Below are 25960 nucleotides of genomic sequence, written 5' to 3' on the forward strand. Positions count from 1 at the left end.
TGTGAATTCGACGAACATTGTAATCTAATTAACACACACATCTATGCATAAATTTTTGCTCTAATAAGTTACAATGACATTCAATAAATTTGGATTTGAAGATATGCTATTCGAACTGGTTTCATGTGTGAAATCATGTTTTATAATCTATACTTAGTAATTACACACACTATTTTAATCTATTCAATCAAAAAATGACGGGGAACCGATCATTCCAATAATTTTGTCACTTTTATAAAATGTCAAGTTACGAAGCTGCTATTGAACAACTTTCAGAGATGTTTCCAAATCATCAAAAGAGCACCATTGCATCGACATTGCGCTCGAAAAATGGTGATCTTCAGAATACAATCAACGCACTTTTGAAAATGAAACCAGATAAAGGACCGAAAGTCATTGAAGATGCACAATCACAACACATATTCCCAAGTGATTTCATGAGATGGCCTAAAGATGTTCAATACGTTAAAGTTTTTACGGATAATAATTCAAATTCACTATTCGATGATGATTCTCAAATGATTCCAATAGAATCAAGCAATGTACCGACTGTTGCTGACGAAAAGACCTTATCTGTAGAGCATTTCAAAGCTACAAATTCATCTACTTGGGAGAGCTTTAAACAGAAGTTCAAACAAGGAAGATCCTACGATCAGATATAATTTATATACTTTTGTATTGTTATTTTTAAATATTAATTCATTTTCGTTCCTTAGTGTTATTTTTGAACTAAATATAGATAATTCAATGAGCATGTACGAGTGAAATGCATAACTCAATGTAATTTTTATAATTGAGTGTCTATATTGAAATTTTTAAATATTTTTCTTGAAATGCAGTATTAGAAAGCTTGCATCTTTTTTTATTTGACAACATCTTCATATGTTTCCTACTTTTGTTCCATTTATTCATAAGTGATGACTTCTTCCTTATCTTTGTTTCTTATGAGTAATGTTAACCAGCTTCCAAACCCTTCAAAACTGTTCAGAATGGGTGATGATGCATATTTTATTTCAAACGAACATAATTCATTCGGAGTTGCAGATGGGTTTGGAGTATTTGATCCAAGCCATGGCGACAATTCATCGTATTGGCCAAGAGAATTCATGAGTTTATGCAAAGAACATTCAGATTTAAGCACATCTTATGAAATTGCAAAAACAGCTTACGAAAATTTAGCAAGGAATAGATCTGGATCAACAACATTCTCAATTGTTAAATTATCACCAGAAAAACTTTACTTCTATACACTAGGAGATTCTTCTTGCGCAGTTCTTAGAGATTATAAACTTGTATTTAAAACAAACAACACAGTTCACGACGAAAACTTTCCATATCAAATAGGTACAGTTAACAATGTTTCCATTGAAGCAGGTACAAAACAATGGGTAATTCCTGAATTTGAAGACACTATTATCTGCGCAACAAAAGGTCTCTGGAAGAATGTTGGTAAGCAAGAAATAGAAAGAATTGCCACCAAATCTTGGATGGCAACAGGAATTCCATATCAATACACAAAATTATTAGCAAAGAATTTAGCTGATGCAGCTGTTATTCATGCAACATCAGTTAAATCAAAAGCTTCTGATTCTGATGATTTCATTCATGAAAATCTTCATGATACAACAGTTGTTGCTTCATATGTTTGCACAAACGAAGACCAATAACTTATATCATACATTGTTATTACTTTATAAATACTAATTCTTAATTATTAGTTTTTATTTTTAAATATTTTAAATTACGACGGAAAAGCATCAAAACATATCTTTCCATCTTCTCATTTTCATAATGTATGATCTCATATTAATCAATTCCTATCAAAACAAATTTCAAAAAATATTTTTTCTTTATTCACAAAAAAAACATGAATTAATTACAGATATCTCTTTGAATTAGGACGTATTTATAAAGTACAGCCAGTAAATTATCTGTTACCATATTCATTTATGCCCAATAATTGATTTTCATAATAAAACAATTGCAAAACAGAAATTTATTATAAAATATTATAATTTACAAACATAAAAACAAAATTATATATCGTATGTAATTGAAACATCATCATCAGTCAAAACTTCCAAAACATCAGGACATAAGCGAAGTAGTACATCTAATTTATCGGAAGTAAGATCTAGATGACTATGATTTGAGTATTTAAAGCTTGTACTTGAATTACTTGTCTTTTCTTCTTCGTCAGATTGGTCAGATTTTAAGTAGATTGGAGATAAATCAAAGTTAATATCGGAATCATTCAGCATAGTTATATTAGTATCAAATGTTACTTCTCTTGTTCTAATTTCAATATTTTGATCATTTGATGGTGAATCCATTGGTTTTTGAGTATGTCCAAATGCATTATTTGGTGGTGTGTCGGGAATTGTCTCTGATTTCGTTTCAGGAATCTTGTTTTCTTTGACAGTATTAACTTTAGTTTTCTTGGCTTTATTTGTATGTTTTTTAACTGATTTCGCCTTAGATTTTACTGATTTATTATCGGTTTTTGTATTTGGCTGCGTTTCTTCAAGACAAGTTGATTTTATATTCTCAATTGCTTTATTATATCGTTCAAGTAAAGTTTTACTATCAGTTGTATTAGATTTTGCTAAATCTTCTTGTTTTACTTTCTGTGACTTTGCTTTATTCTTTCCTGTCGTAATTTTTGAATGTTTAATTTGATTTTTTGTATCATTTGGATCGATGTTGGATATATAGATAGTCTCACCAGGAACTACATCTGATATTGATCGAATAAGTTTGCTTGACGAGGAAAATAACGATTTAAATTTATAATTGTTTAATTTTTTCCGTATTGCTGCCACCAAAGCATCAAATGTTCTTGGAATCACAATTTTAATACCCAAATAGTCATTCTTTTGGTTATCTTTAACGAATATGTAGCTAAAACTTTGCATAACCAAAAAGAATTATTTTTGGCAGTTCTCAATGAAAATTCAAATTTGATAAACAAAGATCTACAAACATATAGAGAATTCGATTATAATATTTTTCTATATTACATCGTTTTATTTATTTCTAATTTTATTTCCGTATGACAATCAATAATTGAATAAAATTATATGCATATTCGGAATAATAATTAAATTGATTGGTTTTAGATGATATGCTATTATAAGTTGTTTTATTATGAAAATGCAATGGCAAGCATGCATATATTCATGATCTTTCATTTGGTTGAGCGAACAATCTATATTTGGAAACGATCTTTATTTGTTTTTATTGATAACTATTAATAGTAGTTTCACTGATTTTCTATATTGTTATCAATGGTATTTTTCTAGTAGAATTGAAATCCAAAACTTTTGAATTCAATATTTGTTATCAAATTCAATTGACTCAATTGCCCATAGGTGAAGGAATCTCTAAAATAGAAACATGGACCAATCATATTGTTTCAAACATGTCTTTTACAAGAAATATGAGATTTTAAGAAAAATGAATATATTATCTCTGCTATTATTACAAGCTTAAAGTTCATCAAATGGGCAGTTGTAACCCACCATTCATTTGCTCAGCAAGGTCATGAATCAATTATTATAACTTTATTTCAATAAAATGTCTTATAATAGCGTTGCAAAAATAGATAATATTTTATACACACATAAATTTACATACTTAAAACAAAAACATATAATGTTTTATTCCAATATTTTGAAACATATGTTATTTTCCAGAACAAATGAAACACCATTGTAATAATGCTCGAGATAGAAACAAATTCATTCTATGTTATCCTAAAATGACTTTTTTTATATCAAATTCTTCAACAATTACTGAAATAAGGTAAATACTTAAAAGAATTTATGTATCTACATAGAACACTTTAGTATGATATCTGGCACCACACTTCCGATAATTCTCCTTACCGCTATTCAATTTTGGCTAAATTTGTGACAAAGGTTAAATTTTTTCATAACGCGGTAGTAAAGTTTTGAATACAATTCAAATTTGATACGATTTTCGGTTGGTAATTACATCATATCATTAATAACAATGAAAGAACTCGCAGATAATCCACTTCTTGATTCACAAGATGAGCTTGAATCAGTAGAGCGCGAAAGTGAAGTTCCTTTTTATAAAAAGAATTATTTTATTTATGGAACTATGATTTGTAATTCTATTTTGATTGGAGCAATCATCAGCATGATCATTACATTTTCAGTTAACTCCAAAGTATCATCTATCTCCAATCAATATGATACACTTCCAAATTGTGAATCATATTCATCATTCACTTGCAATGGTTCATCATCTTCAATGGATTACAAATATTATAATAATACTTGGAACACTCCAAAGCGCGGTCAAGATCTATGGAAGCCAGGATTCCAGGATATGTCTACCTTAGTAGGATATGCACAATTAAAGTATGCTTCTGGAATGAAATCATGCACAGTAAATATTCTTACCAAGACATCAACATCACTCAATTTAACATATTATTTTGATGATGTTGCACAAACATCAAATTCAAAGACATTTGATTCCTCTTACACAAAAACACTCTCAGTCAAAGTTGTTGCCGAATCAGGAGAGACTCTTATACTCGACGGTGTTGACTTCATTTGGAATGTAGCGTCAATTAAGTCTCGTGATTATGATTACAGAAAAGGACAGAAAGGAGCAATTGTTGAACTCTTTGGTTGGCCAGATGATGATGTTGCACAAGAATGCAAGTTCATTGCCGATGCAGGTTACATGGGCGTAAAAATATTCCCACATCAAGAGCAAATCATGTCATATCAACCAATGGAAAACATGATGAATCCTTGGTATTTCATGTATCAGCCAGTATCATATAGATTACAAGGAAGAATGGGAACTCGCGACCAACTTAGAACTATGATAAATACATGCAGAGCTTTAGGTGTCAGAGTTTATGCTGATGCTGTTGTTAACCATATGTCAGGCAATGGTAATGATTTATCAAATCACAGAAATTCAGGTTCAGGTTGCACAACATGGGGAAATAAGACATCATCTGCTTATGAAAATGGTTCTCCATATTATACACCAGCTTACACTTATGAAACAAATCCAAATACAGGAAGAGGAACAAATGTTTTGGAATATCCAGGCGTTCCTTATGGTCCAGAAGATTTCCATTGTGACAAGGCTCTCAACTCATGGAATGATGCAAACATTCTTGATAGCGGTTGGCTTTCAGGTCTGGCAGACTTAGATACATCTAAGGAATATGTTAGACAAAGAATTGCAGATTTCATGATTGATCTCATTTCAATCGGATTCTCTGGATACAGAGTTGATGCTGCAAAGCACATTAGACCAACTGATTTAGCTGCAATCTTTGGCAAAGTTAAGGAAGGATTAGGAGGCTCTTTACCAGACGATTTCATTTCATGGTTAGAAGTTCTCACAGGTGGTGAATCTCAACTATTAGTTCAAGGTGATGGTGATTACTCATTTACAGGCGGATTGACTAAATATCTTAAGGCAAATAACTTCACTGATGATGATGTTCTAAAGATCAAGATTTGGTGGAGCGGATATCCATCTGAGCCAAACAATGATAATGGATCCCTTGACATCAGACGTAAAGCAATTCAAAATGATGATCATGATCAACAATCTGATGGTTCATCATCAAGAGATATGCATGATCAAGGTTGTGTTCTCATCAAAGGATGTGATGCTTCTACACATAGAAGCTTTGAAGTTAAACTGTTCGAATCTCCAAATGGACTATCCAATCAGAATGGTCCTTTCATCATACTATAAGGGAGAAACAGGATCAATGGGTATCCCTGATGGAATGTCAACTTGTGACAAATGCACTACAACATGCTCAGGATGCAAAGATAGGCCATATGTAAAGGCTTATAGTGAGTCTGCTACATCATACCCAGGTGGTAGTGGCTACACATATGTCCACCGCGACTCATCAATTATTAGTGCTATGCAAAACTGGATGAAATTATAAATATTTCATTCTAATTGAAAACTTAACTAAAAAGTACTTTTCTTCAATTAAATATTATTTCTAGCAATACTACTCTATATATATAATATGACTTTTGGCATATCTCCATTAGAAAAAGAAAATCTCTAAAACTTTTCGAATTTTTCGAGTAGGTGACAAAAGTGCATACTCTTAAACAACCGTCGGATTTCCGGGTGAAATCGTGACACACTTTCGTCTTTCGTAGGCAGTGGTGGTTGTTACAAAAGGTAACTTCGAATGTAGCGTGAAATCTGCAAAAAAAATTCTGAAATTTGAATGGAGAACACAAAAATTGAATAGTTTACGTCAATAAAAAAGAGAAAAATGAAGCCAATGTGTCTCGAACCTAGGACTTAGAGCAGCAATCACACTGTTTATAACATTACACTACATGCATCTCTCACCTCAGTGAATGAGATCAACTATATGATAACTTTTTCCCCATTAGATTCTTGTGGAAAAGTGACAAATAGCAACTTTGACCCTCTCTCCGAATTTTTCCCAAAAGTATTGAGCAAATTTACTAGATAGAAGAGAATTGATTCCAGAAAACGATGTTTAAACCTCCTGAAATTTGAGGTTTCTTTACAAAAATTTCAATTAAATGTTTTGCTTTTTACTTTTTTCAGGCATTTCTGCAGATAAAACCCTTTCACTCCCGCATCAAAATGCTGTAACAACATATTGCAGTCAAGTGGATGGTGAAATTATTGAGTTTTTCACTCCAATTGGCGCATCTCGATTTTTAATGACAATTGTCGGCATTTCAGAATATGTAACAAGCTATCTTTACAGAAATGTACTCGATGATGGTGATCCTTTTGATCCATCCCAACAAAATACATTTATGTTTTCAAATCCCGTGGCAAAACTCCAGTTTAATTTTGTTTCAAAAGGTTGTGTTAGCGTTGCATCAACAGAATTTTCGCAAAGCGAATGCTATTCGGGCATAGAAGTCGTTACAAAACTTGAATCTGACGCTTTTTACCAAGTCCAACCAGGAATGGACCGATGTATATTCTTTGCTACAGCGTCAGATGGCATGTACTTCATTGCTAATGAATCAAATTTAGGTTCAGACACTTTAACAGCGTTTAAAACGTCAATAATAGGAAATTACTACATAAAAATGAGAAACTCAGATACTCACACTTCTACATTATCAACGGGACCATGGTTATTTAGATTACAAACGTCAAATTCGAGTTCAAATTACAATGAATCAGAACCAAAGGGAATTCACTTATATTTCATGTCAAGAAATGGTGCAAATTATGCTATACAGAGCTCATCCACCCCAGAATACATCGAAGCCACTCACGAAAACACAACAATTTCAAAAGGTTACACTTTGCCTGTTTTTGGAGCCGCTACACCTGTCATAATGTTGTGTTCTTTCATATACACAATTATACATTTGTTAAGAAAGCCAAAACCAAAGAATGATGAAGAAAAAATCGAAGAAGTAATTTCTGATAAAAGTGAGACTAAATCGAGCCCAAAGACCGATGATAAACTAGAAAAACTTTCTACTTCTGAGTCATCAGCAGAAGACCAATGACTATTCCTATATTTTGTTTGTATTTTGTTTTGTAAATTTCTATTTATTCAATTTCAAGATTTTTAACGCATTACAGTCTGTGAGTATCCTTATTGTTTGTGTTTTTTGATTGAAATAGGTATTAAATATCAAAAATTGAATTAATATTTTTGCAAAACCAAAATATATGCCTATTATTGAGAATAATATTGTTTACCTGAATGTTTTGAGCAATTTTAATGTATGTACCCTCATTAAGATGTTAAATTTGAAAAATATAAAATGAAATTCATTGAACTCTCAATCAGGTTGAAGCATCATAAGTATAAGTAGAATCAAACTAAACATACATATATGTAGGATTTTTCAAAGGTGTTATGCAAAACATTTACATCATATTTACAAAATCAGATTTTTGAAGTCATTAAATCATTATTATTTTGATATTCATAAAAATTTAGGAATATTTTAATTAAAAAATCAAACATTTTATCTATATCAAACAAAAAAAAATATCAATAAAATCAAGCAGTCATTTCTATTTCATCTTTGAAAGTTGAATTCTTCGTGAAACCATTCACTTCATCACTTCTTTGGTTTCCTTCACTAGAATTCTTCTTTTTCTGGCACAGTTTCTTGTAATAGAACAAGAAATAAACAACGAAAGCAATCAGAATTCCAGATACAAGTAAAATAACAATCAACATAAATATTTCATTCTTTGACAATCCGAAAACATTTCCTCCAACTCCAAAAGAATGTTGAACGTTGAAATCATCACATAATTTCTCATCACCGCGTTCAACATTCACACCAAGAGCTGTTGGATAAGGGTAGTCATAATCAACGAAAACTCTATACATTTCATTCACGTCAACTCCATCGAAATAAGTTGAAGAATCTCCTTTGACGCACAAAGCGAAAATTCCGAATTGCGCAAACATAGAATTATCATCAGACAAGAAATTTTCATGAACAATAAATTTCGATTGCGGCAATCTTGCAATATAACTCAATTCATTTTCATAATACATTTGAGTTACCACATCATTGCTACTTGCTGTTGTTACATTTTCAGGAATTTCAATAAAATCTTCACCATTATAAGCAACAATTGATTGAACAACACCTGTTAACTTATCAACAACAAAGAAATTATCCTGAACTTTTAGATAATAATTATCATCAGCGATTTCTATTTGTAATTCACTACTTTTCATTGCTTGCAACAAACTCTTAAATATATTTGTATGAAAATGTTTTGAGAAGTAAATATAATCTATATCACATCTATTAAATACAGCAGAAGCAGCAAAAGAACAATAATCCATGAAATAAACTTTCTTAAGTGTAGAAATGTTATCAAAACAAACATCTTCTAAATAATATCCTGTATAAGGATTAGACAAATTTAAAGATTCTATAGAAATGGAATGGAAACATCCTTCTTCATATCTTTCAACAGTATTTGTTAAATGTAATTCACTCAGTTTGAAACAATGCTTGAAACTTTCAAAACCAAGGATTTTCGCATGCGAAAGATTTATCTCTTTCAAACTAATACATCTCCTGAAACTTCTTGTTCCAAAATACGTACAATCACCTGTTCCTTCGACTTCTTCCAAACTAAAACAATAATCAAAACAAAAATCATCAAAAAATAAAATTTTTCCATTACATAAGAATTTCTCTAAATTCGATGAATTCGCGAACATTCCATTAGAAATAACAAAGTCTCCTGTATTATCTATCGTGAATTTCTCTAATTTCGGCATTTTGCTGAATGAAAATTCGCCAAAAACAACAGAATTCGAAACAACAACTTTTTTTAATTTTTGATGAGATTCAAATGCATAATCAGCAATTTCTTGAACAGATGAAGGTATTTCTAGTGATTTATTGGATGATGCTCTCATTATTCCATATAAAATCTTCTTGTCTGATGAATACAAAACAGAATTTTCAAACAAAAAATTCGAATTTTTTTCGTCAATTTCGATTTTTTCGAGTTTTGTACAGTTTGCGAACGCGTTAAAAGATATATCAGTAACATTAGGTCCTAAATAGATTGTTTCAAGTAAATAACAATTGTCAAATTGATGATTTGAAACAAAATTATTTTGAATTTGTAATTTTGTAATTTTTGTTCTTTGGAAAGCTCCAAAACCAATATTTGTAAGATTATTTAGATCTACTTCATTAAACGGACACCCGAAAAATGAATATTCCCCAACTTCATTCACAACATCAGTAAAAGTGACACTTTTTAAATTTTTACAACCTTGGAACATTCTTTCACCGATTTTTCCATCGGAAAGAGGGTCAATCACCACGGATTCCAGGTTGACGCATCCTGAGAAACATAAACTATAATTTACTGAGCTTGAAATGAAGATTTCAAGTGATTTTAGACCAGGACACTGAACAAAACTTTGTTTGCTTAGTAAATGCTTTGTGTACTTAGTTAATGTTATTTTGTTACATTGTACAAACACTTTGTCACCGAGTTTTAAGTCGTTTTGGCGATTTTCGAGTAGATTTAATTGTAATTTCGAACATTGCCAAAATGCTTTGTCTCCTATTGATGCAATTGAAGGGATATCAAGTGATTCGAGGTTGGAGCACCCATAAAACGCATTTTCATGAATCTCGTGAACGTTTGGAAGAGATAAATTTTTCAAATTTTTGCAAAATTTAAATAAACTCTCAGGAATAACGGAAACAAAGTCTGTTAGCGTGATATCTACTAGGTTGCAGCATTCATGGAACACGCCTTTGTTTAATTCAAGTTTAATCGGGATATTAATTTTTTTAAGGTTTCCGCATTTTGAGAATGTATATTCGCCCAACGTTAATGAAATATGGTCATCAAACGTTACATCGGTGAGTTGGGAGTTTTCAAAGCAGTAGGTTCCGATCGATCTGATTTCCGTTCCAAATTTAAAGGATTTGATGCCTGAGTATGCGAAACATTTATTTCCTAATGATCCAATCTCTTCGAAATTATATGTAAATGTGTTCAGATTTTGACAGTTGTAGAACATTTTTTCACCTATTATGGAAGAATCACCGAAATCAACAGTATTAAGAAAGAGACAGTCAGAGAATGCTTGGTCACTAACATCTGTTAATGAGTTACCGATAGATAGTGATTGTATCGAGGAATATTGAAATGCATTTAAACCCAATGTAGTAATGTTGGGTAATTCAATATTTTTGAGATTAACACAGCTGAGAAATGCATAGTCCATGATAATTTCAATATTTTGGAGATTGATTTCTTCTATTGCGGAATTTTGAAAGGCGCGAGAATTTATTTGAACGGTTTCTTGTGGAAGAATGACTTTCTTCAAGAAATGACAATCTTGAAAGCAATTATCAGGGATTTTTGTTAATAAATTATGACGAATTTCCAAAGTATTAATTAATTTAAACCATTTGTATGTCCTTATGTTATCAGGAAGCGATTCGTTCAGTAAACATTTCGTTATTTTGGCTAAATATAACTTTTTGAATAAGCCAGGTGTATCGTATTCACTATCGCTATTAAATATGATGGCATCTCCTGAAATTACCGGGTCTGCACTAATTCTTATATCTCGGGCAAGCAAGCGCGATATTATAAGTGTAGAGCGCATAAATATCTACTTTTTTTGAGGGAAAAATTTCAATAAAATTTCATAATCCTCCGATTTCGCAAAAACTATAAATTTGGTGATAAACAATCAATAGGATAAATTCAGTTCTATAAATAAATTATTTTTGAGAGCAATTCAAAATTTTTAAAGATATTAATGATTGTGAAAATGAATGCATTAAATTATTCCAAGCAATTATTGATAACAGTCAAAACCGCTGATTGTTCAGTCATTATATTTCTCTTTCTAATACATGTGTTAATATTATTATTACAAACTTTGGAGTTGAGACTTTTGAGAGATCTATCGTCTATTGACAAGGTTATTTACAGTCAGAACAGATGATTTAGAATCGATCAATATAAAGATGCACCCATCAAAAAAAAAAAAAAAAAAAAAAAAAAAAAAGGTAGTGGGGCTTCCAGGGGCTGCGCCCCTTCTAGCCCCGAAGATGTTTAGTATAAATGAAGTCTTAGAGGACATACATGACTATGAGTTTTGATATGACAAGATAGAATATGAGAGAGGTCCTATAAACCGGAGAAAGTGTCATATAAACATCTGTCGTTTTACTCAGAATTTTATACAGAATTCGACAAAAATATATTTTAGGGTAGAAGGGTATATCTAACCTCTTTTCTAACCTCTTTTCTACCCCATATGTCCTTACTGAAAATATGACCTTAACCGAGTAGTTTTCATGTTTTGTCACTTTTCTGTCACTTTTCAGGAAAAAACATTTTTATTATATATATAAAATGAATTTTACAAAACCACCGTTACCCTTCTTTGGAAATAAGAGTAGATGTAAAGATATTCTATTGAGAGAACTTAAGAAACTACCGAATGGTCTAACATTTGTAGACTTGTTCGGTGGAAGTTTCTATATATCTCATTTGTGCCATACAATATTTCCTGACTCAAAGATTATATGCAATGACTTCGACAACTATATGGACCGTCTCAAACATATACCAGACACAAACAAAATATTGAAAGAGTTAAAAGAAAAGATACCTATAGGTAAGATGGAACGTATACCATTAGATAAGAAAAATACTGTCAGAGAGGTTTTGAAAAAGGCAGAGTATATTGACTGGGATAGTATATCTGCTAGACTATTATATAGTGGTGCTATAAGAGTTCATGACATTGAAACACTTATGTCAAAAGTTTTATATCTTAACTATACAAATGTTTTCAAAGAGGACATAGAAAAATATATTGAGGGTATAGAGTTTGTGAGATGTCATTGGACAGATTTGTATGAAAAATATAAAGACAAGGAAAATGTTTTCTTTATAGTGGACCCGCCGTTCTATAACACATGGGATTTTCAATACCAAGTAGACTGGACTTTGAGAGACTCTTTAGAAACTTTAGACGTTTTACATAACCATCCATGCTTTTACTTTACATCCGATAAAAGTGGTTTGGAAAGTGTTATGAGATGGTTAGAGGATATACATGACTATGATTTTAGATACGATAAGATAGAATATGAGAGAGGTCCTATAAACCGGAAAAAGTGTCATAACAAAGAAATTTTACTAGTAAGTAAATGTGGTTTGAAATAGGACTACTTGTTTTAGGTTTTTTCCATTGTGTCATTTACTTATTTGACGTGGCAGAAAGATATAGAGAATATGAAGATGAACCAATGCCTGCAAATGTTCAGCATATGTACTCGTAAGAGATATTTTTATCTAATATTAAATGGACGCACAGAACTTAGCGAATGCACAGCAACCTGGACAACCAAACCCAGAGAATATTCCAAATGAAGTTAGAATACAAACTGCAATGGCAAACTATGGTCAAGTGCCAACAGATGTACAAATGCAAACTGCCATGTCAAATGACGCTGCGTTAGGTTTGCCACCATGGTATGCAAATATGAGATGGAAAGAGTTTTATACAAACCCTGAAGTGGGATATAAACAACTCTATGCAGATGACGCGAACACAGGAGTTGACCCAGAGTATGTTTTCTACCAGAGGAGAAATAGAATGTATGAGCTCCAGTTAAAGAATGCTATGGAACTCAGAAGGAAACGTAAGAGACTAGGCGGACATTAGATTTTTACATATAGTAAAATGGGTTTCTTCAGTAGTATTGGAAACTTCTTTCGAAATGTTGGAAGAGGTATATGGAATGGAATAAAAACCGTAGGAAGAGGAATTTGGAACGGTGTCAAAAATATTGGTAAAAGAGTAGGTCAGTTCGTTGGTATTATACCTAAAGACCCTGAACCAGAAGAACAAGCTCCTGTTATACAACAGCCTGAACCTGCACCACAGTCTAGTTGGCAACCAAATCCAACACCTCAACCGTATTAAAATTATATTTTTACCGTTCGATAGTAGTTGTATATGAGACTAAGTTCTAAGTAAAACGCATGGTATAATGGAACTATTCTCTTTCTTCCATCTGTAGTAAACCATACTTGAAAGTCTGAAATACTTCCACTTGGTGGTTCGTATAGCTTTGTAGGTTTTTCGTAAAAGTCATTTGCCAAGCATAAAAAAGAGTTTTGTGCACCAGAAAATGAAGCATGAACTATAATAGCATCTGAGTCGAAAACATTTTCATATGTTCCATTAGGGTTTTCGACTTCATAAAAGTTCGGGTGTACTGGATATTCTGCAGGCTGATTTAACATCCTCAAAAATCTATACCATGCCAAGTTGTTATATTTTGTAGAAATATAAACGTCTTCTCCAAGGTCTTCTATTCTATTGATTTTAACAGTTGCATTTTTCCTGTCATAAACAATATCGAGATGGTACTCTCCTTCGTCAATGTTGTACTGTTTTGCATATTCGAGATAGATATCGTTTATTTTTTCTTGAAAAGCTTGAAGAGTTGTTTCTAAGTTTACAAGCAAATTCACTTGTAAAAGTTTTCCCTGTTCAAATTTCTCATACGTACGTTTCTCTTTGTTATAGTATCGAATTTCAAAAGCGACCGTAAATGGGAAACCATGTATGGCTTCTGAAATGAACTTCATTCTACGAAAGCCAACAGCTTTTGTGACGGATGGGTCTCTTAACCATCTTAACGGGTAGTCAAAACGATAGCCTTCATGCTTTACGGTCTCTGTCTCAAACTTTTGACCGACATTAGTAAAAAGTTCATCTAATGGTTTAGTTGTAGCAACTCTTGAATTTTCTTTTTCTATTGAAAGCATATTTTATCTAGAATAAAAATGTCGAAAGAAACAGCGTCTATGAGAGAAATACAACACAACCGACAACTCATTGTGCAAGCTCTAAATAAGAACACAACAAACTTTTCAAACTATTCTAAGATATCTGAGTCATTGAAAGAAGGAAACTTAAAACTGACGATAAACCCATTGACAGACGAGTTTCTGTTTCAAGACAGTAAGAACCATACTGTTTGTATAAATCCAACAAAAGGAACTTTAAACGAGAAACCTATAGATGAACTTCTTTTGAAAGCAGATGTTGACAACAAAGCTGACAAAGAGTATGTCATTGAAAAAGTTCAAGAAGAACATGACAGAGCAGATGCAACATATGCAACGAAAGAACATACTCATCCTGAACTAGCAGACAAAACATATGTTGACAATAAAATGTCAAGTGAAGTGACAAGAGCTGAAAACGAATATTCTAAAAAGACTCATATACATACCATTGCAAATATTACAAACTTACAAGAAACCTTAAACAGGAAAAGTGACGTTGGACATACACATTCTATATCTGAAATAACAGACTTAAACGTTAGCCTTGAAAAGAAAGCTGACAAAACATATGTCAACAGTGAGTTAGAGGAGAAGGTAGATAGGGGTTGTATGGCTAGTGCGTTAGTGAAGAAGGCAGATAAGGAATATGTGGATGAAAAAGACAATGAAATTAAAGAAAGGGTTGAATGGTATAATGAACGGACATCGAAGATTTTAGAAGGTAAAGCCAATACAGGGTGGGTTTCAGGATGTTTAGACCTTAAAGCGGATAAGAACCATACACATACCATTGCAAATATTACAAACTTACAAGAAACCTTAAACAGGAAAAGTGACGTTGGACATACACACGATTTCTTCGCAACTGTTGGTATAGAAAATATTGAAGGAACGGTTGAAGGAGCTGGTGGGGATGTATTAGATTGGAAACCTCCTAACTTTCCACAAGGTTTAACATCGGAAGAAGACATAACAACGATGAGATACATTAGATGTAGAAATGTCTATGTCATGGAGGATGAAAAAAAAGTTAAATTCACTGCTCAAGATTTATATGATAAAAAAGCTGACAAAACAGAGCTTCAAACGTTAAAGACAGAAATACTTCAAACACTATATCCTATAGGTTCTATTTACACGTCAATGAACTCTACCAGACCAGAAGTAGTACTTGGTCTCGGAACTTGGACTCAAATAGTCGACAGGTTTTTGTATTGTGCAAACTCTTCAAAGGAAACAGGTGGAAGTAAAACGATTTCAGGTGAAAACTTACCTGCGCACAGTCACTACATAAATTTAAGTACATCTGAAGCAGGTTTGCATAGTCATAGATTTTGGGATTGGTCAGGAATGACAAAAGGTAAAGGATATGATGTTAAAGAGGACGTTAAGTTTGCTATAAATTGTTACTGGAGTAACACTGAGGTAGGAGGAAGCCATACACATCGCGTTTCAGGGTATACGCAAACAACGGGACAAAGTAAAGACTACATGCCACCTTACATGACAGTTTACGCATGGTATAGAAATGCTTAGTCGTCATTTTCAACTTCTTTAGCATATTCGTCAGGAGTTGTCTTATATTTGTTAGGAACTGTCTTTGAAAGTATACCACCTTGAACCTTAACAAGTTTGAAACGAGGTCTGACAATAGTAGTTTTATCTTCTGCTTGCAGTGTGTACATTTTGCCATGTTTGCCTAAAACTTCATAATATTCTCTTGTATACTTTCTTCTATTTTTACGAACACGAATGCGAGTACCTGTCGAGTTCCCATTGTTGTCATAGTCAATAGTATTTTCATATGGGTCGCGTTTAGGTATTTCTATTTTTACTTTGTCACCTTTCTGAAGTTTGAAGCCCGGCATTCTTTCTTGTTTGTCTCTTTTGACTAAACTATTAAATATATAGTCTTTCTCTAAGTCGGGGTTGTTTTTCATTTCTTCAGGGGAGTGGTTTCCCAAACCTTTTTGTTTACGGCTATTGTAAATATTTAAAACTTGTCTCATCTTTGCCATGGAGAAATGTCTATACTTGTCGTCATATGACATTTCATTTACCTCACCACTTTGTGGTTGGTTTAAGTCTCTTAAGATTTTTATACAACTGTCAATGACACCAAGAGCAGAATGGTTTTGGTCGACAATGAAATATTGGTTTACATTTTTTGAACGCAGATAGTTTTTTACATCATCTGATTTGAAAGAACTTTCACAGTCAGATGTCAGTTTTGTTGGATGGTATTTGTCAACGAATATTGTCAAAGCAGTTTTCACATCTAAAATATTTTTGGACTGTAATGGTATGGCTTCACAGTATCTTGTGTTTTGACCGACAAATATAAACCAGTATGGAGGTCCATCTTCTCTATACCTCGGAATGTTTTCCAAGATATCCATAAACCAAGCATTTGGTGTTGAACTAAAGATTTTTATCATGAGTGCTTTCTTTGTCGCTTTAGAAACATAGGGGTCCTTGTTTGGATTCGTCATTTTTATCCTATAAGAAATGGGTTTATTTGGCGCATTAGCAGGAGTTGCATCTAGATTTTTGCCAGCAGTGGGAACACTAGCCAGAGGTGCATTTGGAATTGGAAGGAAGATTTTGAGTACATTAGGTATACTGAAAGAGAAAGCACAACCTATTATACAAACTGTACAGAAAGGTTGGGATGTAGCACGAGATGCAGCAAATCTTATTCCAAATCCTGAAACAAGAGGAAAAGTTCAAGGATGGATGGACAATGTAGGAAGACAAGCAGGAAACTATTATAACAAAGCAAATGACTACTATAACCAAGCAGGGCACTATATGGACCAAGGTGAAAGATTCTTTAACAGAGGATATAACCATGCACAACAGTGGGTAAGCAATAACCAACCGCAACCACCTCAAACTTGGGGAATGTAAAATTTTTTACTGAGATGAAATGAACAATACAGCATTGAGACAAATGGGTTCAAGATGGATTTGTCGACTTCCAGCAGTTACACAACGTGTTTGTCAAGTCTTCCTATACCTCAGGAAGTTTTAGACCGACTTAAAAAACCAAACAACCAAAACAAACTAAACTAAAATTTTTTACTGAGATGAAATGACCGAAGAAGTTGAAACGGTAGATTTGACACCACAAACAAAAAGTTCAGAACCATTGTCAAAACCTGTCAAAGAACTTACAGATGAAGAGAAAAATTCAATAATAGAAAGTGCCAGGTCTGGAAATACAAACCCTAACTACAAAGTCACTTTTCATAGAAATGGAACGGCTAGTATCTCAAAAAAGAAACAGACTCTCACAAATAAAATATTGAAGTCTGAAGGAGCTTTCGAGACAACAGATGGAAAAGTTTACTTCACTGACCAACAGTTCATTATAGAACATCTCATTGACTTAGAGTCGAAATATTCTAAACTTTACAACAAACACAAAAAGTTGAAAGGAAAACAAAAACAGATGGCATATGATATTTATGAAGATGTTGACGACACAACTGTTCCTGCAGGTGAGGTAAAGCCAGAAGAACCGAAAAGTGACGAAAAACCGATAGAAGAAGGGAAGCCAAAAACTGAAGATAAACCAAAACCAAAGTTTAGTTTCAATACTAAAAGTCAACCTTCATTAGCTGGTATGGGTTGGCGTCAAAGACTTTTGGCAGCGGGTGGTTACGTAAAGTAAAGAAAAAAACATTTATTTTAAAAATATATTTTTTTATTTTATTTGAAATGTACGCCGAGTTTGTTGGAAAAGACCGTTGGGAAACTTGTTTGTTAGATGAGAAATATGAAATTCACTGTTGTGAGTCATTTGAAGTCAGAAAAAAAAAGACAAAAAGAGTTTTAAGCGAATGTGAGCGAAATGACGGATATGCTATTATGAGTATGAGTGGAAAAAACTATCTTAAACATGTTGTCATTGCAACTCATTTTATACCGAATCCTAACAATCTACCTCTTGTAGACCATATAAACCGTATAAGAAATGACAATAGACTTGAAAACTTACGCTGGGTCACTTGTTCTGAAAACAGTAAGAACAGAGGCAAATTTGGAGATATAGTATTCGAATTTGTCGACGAACTAGAAGATGAAGCAATTGAAATTACAGACTATGGTAAGCATACGTTTGAGTTTTACTACTATAGCGAAGAACAAGACTCTTTCTACTTTTATACCGGCGTAAACTATAGAAAATTACAAGTATGTTTTACTAAGGCGGGCTATGCTTATGTAAGCACTAGAGATACAGATGGAAAACGCGTTCAAATATTTCTTAACAAATTCAAGAAGCTATATGGCATACCATTTTAAAACGTTTTTAAAACAGTATATTTTTACATATATTAAATGTTTCAGGTTGAAAAACAAAGAACAAAAGTAGCAGATACAAAACCGTTAGACTATATCTTTACAAACGCTGGTAGGACTATATCAGATGAAGAAATTTCATCCGGTGCTTACAGATTTGACAGTTTATAGAAACGTGTTTGACCCTCAAAATGTCATGTGTCATGCAAGTTTCAGTTCAAGCAACAATAGTTTTCTTTGTATCGGTAAGGACTTTTATGACTTTGCTTCTAAATTCTACGAACCACCTAGTAACAGTTTCTCTGACTTTCAAGTCTGGTTCACAACAAACGGTGTGCAACATATTATTCCATTGTACTATGACTTTTATCTCGAATTGTCTTTCATATACAACTACGGAAAAGTGCTGAAAAAGTATTGAAAAATATATTTTAGGGTAGAAGGTTAGATCTAACCTGTTTTCTAACCTGTTTTCTACCCGTTGAATTTTCATGAATTTTGTGCTGAATTCGACAAAAATGAGTTTTTGGTTGAAAAAAGAGGTGGAGCCAAAAGTGGCTCGACCTCAAAACAAGCATTTTGTGAAGAATATACCAACCCGCGGAAAACAGCGGGTTGCTTTTTATACAAAATTCAACAGGTGAATTTTCATGAATTTCCTTAAGATAGAAAAAAATATATTTTAGGCGACCAGGTCACTCGGTCACTCGGTCACTCGGTCATTTTAACTTCTCTGAAAAAGTGTGACAACATGACATTTTGACAACAACACAGGAAATAGATTTCATCGTATATTTTTTGTTAAGACTTCATCGTAAATGTTTTGTTGAGACTTCATCGTATATGTTTTGTCGAGATTTTTATCGTTGTGGTCCGACGGTTAAGCCACAAACGAATGTCCGACGTACCACCCAAAAATATTTTTTATTTTTATTGTAAGAACTGAAATGACAGTCGAAGCAAAAACGTTCACGAACAAATCTAATGGCGAAACATTCACAAAAGGCACTTACAACGGTATTGAAGTCTTACGTAGAGACATGGATGGTTATATAAATGCAACAAATATGTGTCAGCAGTTTAGGAAGGACTTTAGAAGGTTGTTGGAAAATAAGTCCTGGGAAGAGTATTTTAAGGCATTTTGTGAAGAATATACCAACCCGCGGAATTCCGCGGGTTGCTTTTTATACAAAATTCATGCAGGAATTCCTGATGAAATCAAACAGGTTAGAGGAACGTATGTAGACCCAAGACTTGTAAACTATATAGCAATGTGGGCTTCTCCAAAATATTGTATAGCAGTTGGAAAAATTCTGGACTCCATAGACAAGAAAGTTCATGAGAAATTAGATGAAGAAGAACTTGAAGATACAGTAGAGAATGCAAAACCTTTGTTCGAACAAGAAGTTAGAAAAATGTGCGAAAAACAAATAGAACATGAACGTGAGATATGTTCTGGTTATAGAGACTCGCCATACGAACTAGACCAATGGGAACAAGAAGATTTAAAGAGAGAATTTAGAGAATATGAACTCGCTAAGATAGCATTAGAAGCTGCAGAAAAGAAGTTAAAAGCTTGGGGTTGTTTTGTACAAAAATATTGTGAGTAAATGAACCATTTTGTTGCTGAATTCAGCAAAAATATATTTTAGGGTAGAAGGTTAGATCTAACCTGTCTTCTACCCTCTTTTCTACCCTCTTGAATTTTCATGAATTTTCATGAATTTCTTCGTATATGTTTTGTCAAGACTTCTTCATCGTATATGTTTTGTCATGATTTCATCGTAATGAGTGTAAAGGACCCAAAAATATATTTTAGGGTAGATGGTTAGATCTAACCTCTTTTCTACCCTTTTTTCTACCATCGTAGAAAACACACAAAACTCATGAATTTTTGACACTTTCACAAAAAACATAAAAAATAAAGTTAGTTTTTTTAAAAAAATATTTTTTATTTTTATTGTAAGAACATGTTAGCAACAACAGCACCAAACTCGTTAGTCATGAATCCAACATCTATGTTAGTAGAGATGAAAAGCTTCATTCCTTCTTCATATACTTTCGAAACAGAAATCCAGAAGATAAAGCAAGAACTTCTCCAAGGAGATCTAAACTGTAGTGCGAAAGATGAAACAAATGAACAGTATCTTTATGAAATGCAGGATATTATTGACCATCTACCTAAACTTCCTGAAATCCAACAACAAAAGCTTACTATTCCAGAATTCGATGAAATAGAAGTCAAAGCAACTGACTCAGTAGAAATAAAGAAGTTCATACGAAAGGTAAACTATGAGTTTCTTGGATTTCATTGCAACCACAAAGTCATGGACAAAGATTGCGATATGGTATATAAGAACATCTCTGACATATATAAATCTGGGGAGTTTAAGACCTACGACAACTTTGTTTCGTTAGTTGCAAAATGTGTATGGCAGATAAGAGATAAAGATAGAAGAGGTAAGATATGGAATGAACAGATAAAACCCGCAACTTTTGAGTTAAAGAGAGCAATTGACGCCTTAGTCATACTAGCAGGTAAGGTTTCAGAATATAACGCAAAAATGAACCCACAATGTTCTAAATGTAAAGCAGCAATGAGGAAATATAACTACTCCGTCAAAGAGATAGAACGTATGAGAAACGACTATGCTGACTTAAAGAAAGAAGTAGAGAAACCAGCAGAAGATAAAATGGACATGTTGACATTTCTGAACAAAAACTATCCAACAGCAGAAGATTTCCTTCTATCTGACGTCAAGAAGAAGTATAAAGAAACTTTCGGCATTGTTAAAACATTCGATGTACTGACAGAAGAAATAGAAGCTACGAAATTGTTTAGAATTTCACGAATTCACAATGTTTACCATGTAAAACGCTTATAAAATAACTGGGGTAGAAAAGAGGGTAGAAGACAGGTTAGATCTAACCTTCTACCCTAAAATATATTTTTGCTGAAAAAAATGACCAAATTTCATTATATAACTGTATTTTTTTGACGAAGAGAACTTTTGCACTTCGTAAAAAAACTCTATGAAATCATATCTTTTATACAAAATTCAAGAGGGTAGAAGACAGGTTAGATCTAACCATCTACCCTAAAATATATTTTTGCTGAAAAAAATGACCAAATTTCATGAATTTCCTTAAGATAGAAAATAAAAGCTAGTTTTTTTAAAATATTTTTTTTTATTTTGTATGTAAGAACAGGAAATGTCAAACACTGAGTTTGAAACAGTTAGAAAGATAGACAATGAGACCAAGGTGGTTAGAATAGGTGATTTAAACGTAAGATACTCAAAGAAATACAAAAAATATTCTTTGTCAGACATTTTAACACCATCCGGAAAGAGAGCAAAGGACTGGGTTAGAAATGCTTCATCTCAGAAAATTTTGACAAGAAATCCTGAGCTTTTGATATCGGTAAGATTTCATGGAACTACAGCATATCTTATAGACAAAAGTCTTATACCAGTAGTTTTGTTCTGGTTAGACCCAGTTGTTGGATATAATTTCATAACATATGGTTCATTCGATACGGAACGTTGCAGTGAAGGCTTACTTTATATCGTTCAGAAACCGAAGGACTTCAATACAAAGAGATATAAGATAGGAAGAACATATAATATAACTCAAAGATATGACAGTACAGTCAATAGAGTTAAGGTTGTGTTCGTTAACGATATGAGAGCTGCTGAAACAGAACTACTTGAAAAGTTTGAGAAAATGTATGGTGCTCCCATGAAAGGTAAAGAAACGTTTGAAGTAGATGAGATAGATAGTGCTATAAAATTATTTGACGAAGTTGCTGAAAAATACATGTAAAGCGTTTATTTTTGGTCTTTTATACAAGATAGAAAATAAAGTTAATTTTATTTTTTTTATTTTTTTATTTTGTATGTAAAGACAGATATGTCAACAACAGAGAACACAACAACTGCTATCGTTCATGAAGCTATAAATGAAGAATATGAGTACATACAGTTTAACAAACAACTCCGTCTCATTCGTTCGGTCAAAGACGATATGTACCAAATGCAAAGTATTTTGACAGCATGTTTTGCTCCAGATACTAAGAAACCACAAGACTGGTTTAGGAACCAAAGCACACAAGAATTTTTGAGCGAGCACAGCGAGACATACTTTTTCTGAAAACAGTGAAGAACAGCGAGTAAGTAAAAAATCTTACTCGCCTAAAACTCATGAAAATCGTGAAAAATTGCCAAACGGTTTGAGAGGATATTATGTACATAGACTTCTTGTAAATGCTGTTGCAATGTGGGCTTCACCTCGTTATGCTTGGTATGTTTGTAAACTTCTTGACGAAATTCATAGACAAGAACGTGAAGAGCTAGAGAACAAGCTTGAAGCAAAAGACAAAAACATTCAGAAAAGAATACCACGTTCGGTACCAAAAGGAAAGGAAAAGAACTATAAGTATATGATTTACACTGAAGAGATGGAAAATGAAGAAGACAGAGATATGGTTATGTTGCATTTAGTCAGAAGAAACAACAAAAGCTTTTACGACCTTGCTAAGATTTACAAATCTGACAGAAATTGGTTCTATCGCGAAAACTTACCGATTTCAATGACACCGAATGAAGATGTGAAACAAATAGTTCAAGATACGTTACCTCAAACACACTATGATATGAAAGGTTGTACAATACTTACATTCAAAGAAGATTTGCCATTGTTAAAGGAAAAAATAACAGAGTATTTTGACAACTTCAAACAAGTAGGGTAGATGAACCATATATTTTTCAAGCTTGACTTCAGATGGCTCAGGTAGCTCTATAAGTTAAATTGCCTCGTCAAATCCTTCTGGCATTCCGAGTCCTTCCTTCCGACATTCCAAGTCCTTCCTTCTGGCATTCCGAGTCCTTCCTTCCGACAGAAAAAGTTTTTCCTTCTGGCATTCCGAGTCCTTCCTTCCGACAAGAAAAAAATTTCCCGACAACTGGAAAAAAATTTCCTGACAACTGGAAAAAAATTTCCTGTTGTTCGTCCGTAAACCATTCAAATTTTCGAAAATTGAGAACTTTTTGGTCGAACTTCAGAAAAAGTTTTTCCTTCCGACAGAAAAAGTTCTTCCTTCCGACATTCCGAGTTTTTCCTTCCGACATTCCGAGTCCTTCCTTCCGACATTCCGAGTCCTTCCTTCCGACATTCCGAGTCCTTCCTTCCGACATTCCGAGTCCTTCCATCCGACAGGACACAAACGAATGTCCGACGTACCACCAACCGAGTCCATTCCAAAGCCAGAAGAACCGAAAGCTGCAGAACCACAACAGACTAAGACTCAAACTCTTTATTTTTCAAGCTTGACTTTTTACAATTTGAACTTTGTTCGCGTAGATGTGAATTCTGAAAGAAGTATGAGGGTCTTGTATGACTTTGTACTTCTCCCATAGTTCATGTCTGTCAAACTTACCTGCCATGGACTCTTTCATAAGTTCCATGAAATCGTCTTCGGACAATCCAGGGAAAAGTATGATATCAGTAAGTATTCTCTTTACATCCTTACTTAAACTCTTTGCTGTCTGTACACAAATGACAACTGAGATGTTAAAGTGTCTGAGCTTCTTGAGAATTCGACACATATCTTGTTCTCTATTCTTAAGCAAAGGATGAGAGGCGAAATCATCTAAGATAAGAAGACATCTATGAGGGTATGTCTTCCAATCGTAAGATTGCAATTTCTTCGAAATGTATTCTATCTCTTTCTGTTTGTTTCTGAAGTGTTTCTTCTCTAATATTCTCTGCATTTCCTCATTTGGGTCTTTAAACTTAGAATTTATATACTCATTTATAGCATTGTACTTCAAAACTCTTCTTTGGTACTTCTTTATCCAATCCAACAACTCAGAGTCTTTTATACATACTAACTTAGACTTTTTTATAATATCTTTGAACGAATTTACGGTTTGGTCAAATTGACCAGAAGTACTACAAATGACTACTAACTCATAGAATGGGTTCTTCTCATCTAGTTCTTGTTGTTGTGCAGCCATTTTAAGATAAGTGAAAGTCTTACCCGACCCAGGTGGTGCGATTAGACCTGTTATACCATTCTGAGCAAATAAGAACTTGTCATGTATGGGTTTTATCTGAGCATTTTCTAACTTCCTCTTGTTCTTGTTTAAAACATTCTCAAATTTCTTGTCAATGTCAGCAAACTTTTTTTCTAACATATTTTTAGAAAAATTAAAATTTTTATCTTTTTGAAAATGTCTAGCGATTTCGCTATCTATATTCGAGACAAGCTTTTTGACAGCAAAACATCTGTCGACCATAAAATCTTACATAGTGTAAACAAGAAAGGTGAATTTGTTCTAAAGTTCTGTTTCTGGGAATATGACAAGAACCATAAAACATTAGGCAGAGAAGTCTTAAAATTTGTCAATGACAGACTTGTTGACAGAGATGACGCCGATTGGAAAGATGAAGTCCAACAAAAGTTCTTAGAATGCAAAGAAGACACATGCGCTGTTCTTGAAGATGAAATAGGAAACAGAATAGAAGAGCTATTAAAGGACAAAGACCTTTTACAAAAATATGGTTCTGAGAAGTTTGACATAACTCCACCAGAGAAGAAGAAGAAGAAGAGAGAAAAGAAAGAAAAGAAAGTAGAAGAAGAGAAGAAAGAACCTGAACCAGTTCCAGAGAAGGTGAGATATGACATGTAAAAATAAAATTTTATTTTTAGAACATTTCTGGGTCAATGTCAATGTTCTCTTCCTCTTTAGGAGCAAACACTGGCTTAGACTCTAAAATCTTTTTACCCAATCTACCCTGAACTTCAACTATCTTAGACTCATAATATTCATAGTCGTCTGCTTTCTTTGGTTCATAAGGTATAACAAGTTTGTATGCTTTGCCTTCTTCGAGTTTTGAGAACTTTCTGTCAAAATTTTCTTTGACTGCTAACAAACCTTCTATGTCTAAGTCTTCAAATTTCGCACCATTTTTAGTCACAATAGCAAACTTAACGGGTTCGATGTTCCAAACTTTGTCATATGTAGACTTTTCAAAATGGTAGAAGTAAACATTCAAATAAGCGAATGGGTCTAGTTCTTCTTTAAGTCCTGACATGTACTTGTTGACTGAGATGAATTTCATCATCTTTTCTATCGGATAAAAAAATATTTTTTTTAAAATTTACTCATAAAAATTTTTCTTTGTATATACGCCGTTCTGTATGTCTAAAAGACTTTTGACATTTGCCAAGAATGTACGTTTAGAAGCTGCCATATAACCATACTCTTGACAATAT

General features: G+C 33.1%; 16 protein-coding genes and 2 pseudogenes across 18 annotated transcripts, besides 2 other annotated features; 14 read left to right on the top strand and 4 right to left on the bottom strand.

The window, feature by feature from the left end:
- Positions 1-239: 239 nt before the first annotated feature.
- On the top strand, positions 240-711 carry TVAGG3_0367510 (CUE domain containing protein 1 family; the record flags this gene model as incomplete). Its single annotated transcript, XM_001306387.2, has 1 exon — positions 240-662. The coding sequence occupies one exon, from the start codon at positions 240-242 to the stop codon at positions 660-662; it is 423 nt and encodes a 140-aa protein (XP_001306388.1).
- Positions 712-921: 210 nt separating this feature from the next.
- Positions 922-1733, top strand: TVAGG3_0367520 (uncharacterized protein; the record flags this gene model as incomplete). Its single annotated transcript, XM_001306388.1, has 1 exon — positions 945-1667. One exon carries the CDS (start codon positions 945-947, stop codon positions 1665-1667), a length of 723 nt encoding a protein of 240 aa, XP_001306389.1.
- Positions 1734-1869: 136 nt separating this feature from the next.
- On the bottom strand, positions 1870-2915 carry TVAGG3_0367530 (uncharacterized protein; the record flags this gene model as incomplete). Its single annotated transcript, XM_001306389.2, has 1 exon — positions 2037-2915. One exon carries the CDS (start codon positions 2913-2915, stop codon positions 2037-2039), a length of 879 nt encoding a protein of 292 aa, XP_001306390.1.
- Positions 2916-4014: 1099 nt separating this feature from the next.
- TVAGG3_0367540 (alpha-amylase family) lies at positions 4015-5760 on the top strand (the record flags this gene model as incomplete). The annotated part of the gene is made up of 1 exon (XM_001306390.1): positions 4015-5760. The coding sequence occupies one exon, from the start codon at positions 4015-4017 to the stop codon at positions 5758-5760; it is 1746 nt and encodes a 581-aa protein (XP_001306391.1).
- Positions 5761-5776: 16 nt separating this feature from the next.
- Positions 5777-5962, top strand: TVAGG3_0367550 (alpha-amylase family; the record flags this gene model as incomplete). The annotated part of the gene is made up of 1 exon (XM_001306391.1): positions 5777-5962. One exon carries the CDS (start codon positions 5777-5779, stop codon positions 5960-5962), a length of 186 nt encoding a protein of 61 aa, XP_001306392.1.
- A 146-nt stretch (positions 5963-6108) lies between these two features.
- Positions 6109-6138: a mobile genetic element.
- A 359-nt stretch (positions 6139-6497) lies between these two features.
- On the top strand, positions 6498-7941 carry TVAGG3_0367570 (uncharacterized protein; the record flags this gene model as incomplete). The annotated part of the gene is made up of 1 exon (XM_001306392.1): positions 6588-7544. The coding sequence occupies one exon, from the start codon at positions 6588-6590 to the stop codon at positions 7542-7544; it is 957 nt and encodes a 318-aa protein (XP_001306393.1).
- Positions 7942-8011: 70 nt separating this feature from the next.
- TVAGG3_0367580 (antigen BSP-related family) lies at positions 8012-11161 on the bottom strand (the record flags this gene model as incomplete). The annotated part of the gene is made up of 1 exon (XM_001306393.1): positions 8048-11161. The coding sequence occupies one exon, from the start codon at positions 11159-11161 to the stop codon at positions 8048-8050; it is 3114 nt and encodes a 1037-aa protein (XP_001306394.1).
- Positions 11162-11539: 378 nt separating this feature from the next.
- Positions 11540-25960: part of a mobile genetic element that runs on past the window's edge.
- TVAGG3_0367600 (phage tail repeat-like family) lies at positions 11920-12738 on the top strand (the record flags this gene model as incomplete). The annotated part of the gene is made up of 1 exon (XM_051231632.1): positions 11920-12738. The coding sequence occupies one exon, from the start codon at positions 11920-11922 to the stop codon at positions 12736-12738; it is 819 nt and encodes a 272-aa protein (XP_051101362.1).
- Positions 12878-13240, top strand: TVAGG3_0367610 (uncharacterized protein; the record flags this gene model as incomplete). Its single annotated transcript, XM_001306394.1, has 1 exon — positions 12878-13240. One exon carries the CDS (start codon positions 12878-12880, stop codon positions 13238-13240), a length of 363 nt encoding a protein of 120 aa, XP_001306395.1.
- TVAGG3_0367620 (serine threonine-protein phosphatase family) lies at positions 13259-13501 on the top strand (the record flags this gene model as incomplete). The annotated part of the gene is made up of 1 exon (XM_001306395.1): positions 13259-13501. The coding sequence occupies one exon, from the start codon at positions 13259-13261 to the stop codon at positions 13499-13501; it is 243 nt and encodes an 80-aa protein (XP_001306396.1).
- Positions 13504-14352, bottom strand: TVAGG3_0367630 (uncharacterized protein; the record flags this gene model as incomplete). Its single annotated transcript, XM_001306396.1, has 1 exon — positions 13504-14352. One exon carries the CDS (start codon positions 14350-14352, stop codon positions 13504-13506), a length of 849 nt encoding a protein of 282 aa, XP_001306397.1.
- TVAGG3_0367640 (uncharacterized protein) lies at positions 16885-17286 on the top strand (the record flags this gene model as incomplete). The annotated part of the gene is made up of 1 exon (XM_051231633.1): positions 16885-17286. The coding sequence occupies one exon, from the start codon at positions 16885-16887 to the stop codon at positions 17284-17286; it is 402 nt and encodes a 133-aa protein (XP_051101363.1).
- TVAGG3_0367650 lies at positions 18741-18852 on the top strand (annotated as a pseudogene). The gene has a single exon. A coding segment is annotated over exon 1 (112 nt).
- Positions 19629-20291, top strand: TVAGG3_0367660 (uncharacterized protein; the record flags this gene model as incomplete). The annotated part of the gene is made up of 1 exon (XM_051231634.1): positions 19629-20291. The coding sequence occupies one exon, from the start codon at positions 19629-19631 to the stop codon at positions 20289-20291; it is 663 nt and encodes a 220-aa protein (XP_051101364.1).
- On the top strand, positions 20652-21566 carry TVAGG3_0367670 (organellar and viral DNA polymerase type B; the record flags this gene model as incomplete). The annotated part of the gene is made up of 1 exon (XM_051231635.1): positions 20652-21566. One exon carries the CDS (start codon positions 20652-20654, stop codon positions 21564-21566), a length of 915 nt encoding a protein of 304 aa, XP_051101365.1.
- Positions 22708-23431, top strand: TVAGG3_0367680 (annotated as a pseudogene). The gene has a single exon. A coding segment is annotated over exon 1 (724 nt).
- Positions 24286-24878, bottom strand: TVAGG3_0367690 (protein of unknown function, DUF4106 family; the record flags this gene model as incomplete). The annotated part of the gene is made up of 1 exon (XM_051231636.1): positions 24286-24878. A coding segment is annotated over one exon (593 nt), but the record flags the coding sequence as incomplete, so codon positions are not given.
- On the top strand, positions 24915-25373 carry TVAGG3_0367700 (uncharacterized protein; the record flags this gene model as incomplete). The annotated part of the gene is made up of 1 exon (XM_051231637.1): positions 24915-25373. One exon carries the CDS (start codon positions 24915-24917, stop codon positions 25371-25373), a length of 459 nt encoding a protein of 152 aa, XP_051101367.1.

This window comes from Trichomonas vaginalis, chromosome V (genome assembly GCF_026262505.1).
Source record: "Trichomonas vaginalis G3 chromosome V, whole genome shotgun sequence".
Classification (NCBI taxonomy): Eukaryota; Parabasalia; order Trichomonadida; family Trichomonadidae; genus Trichomonas; species Trichomonas vaginalis.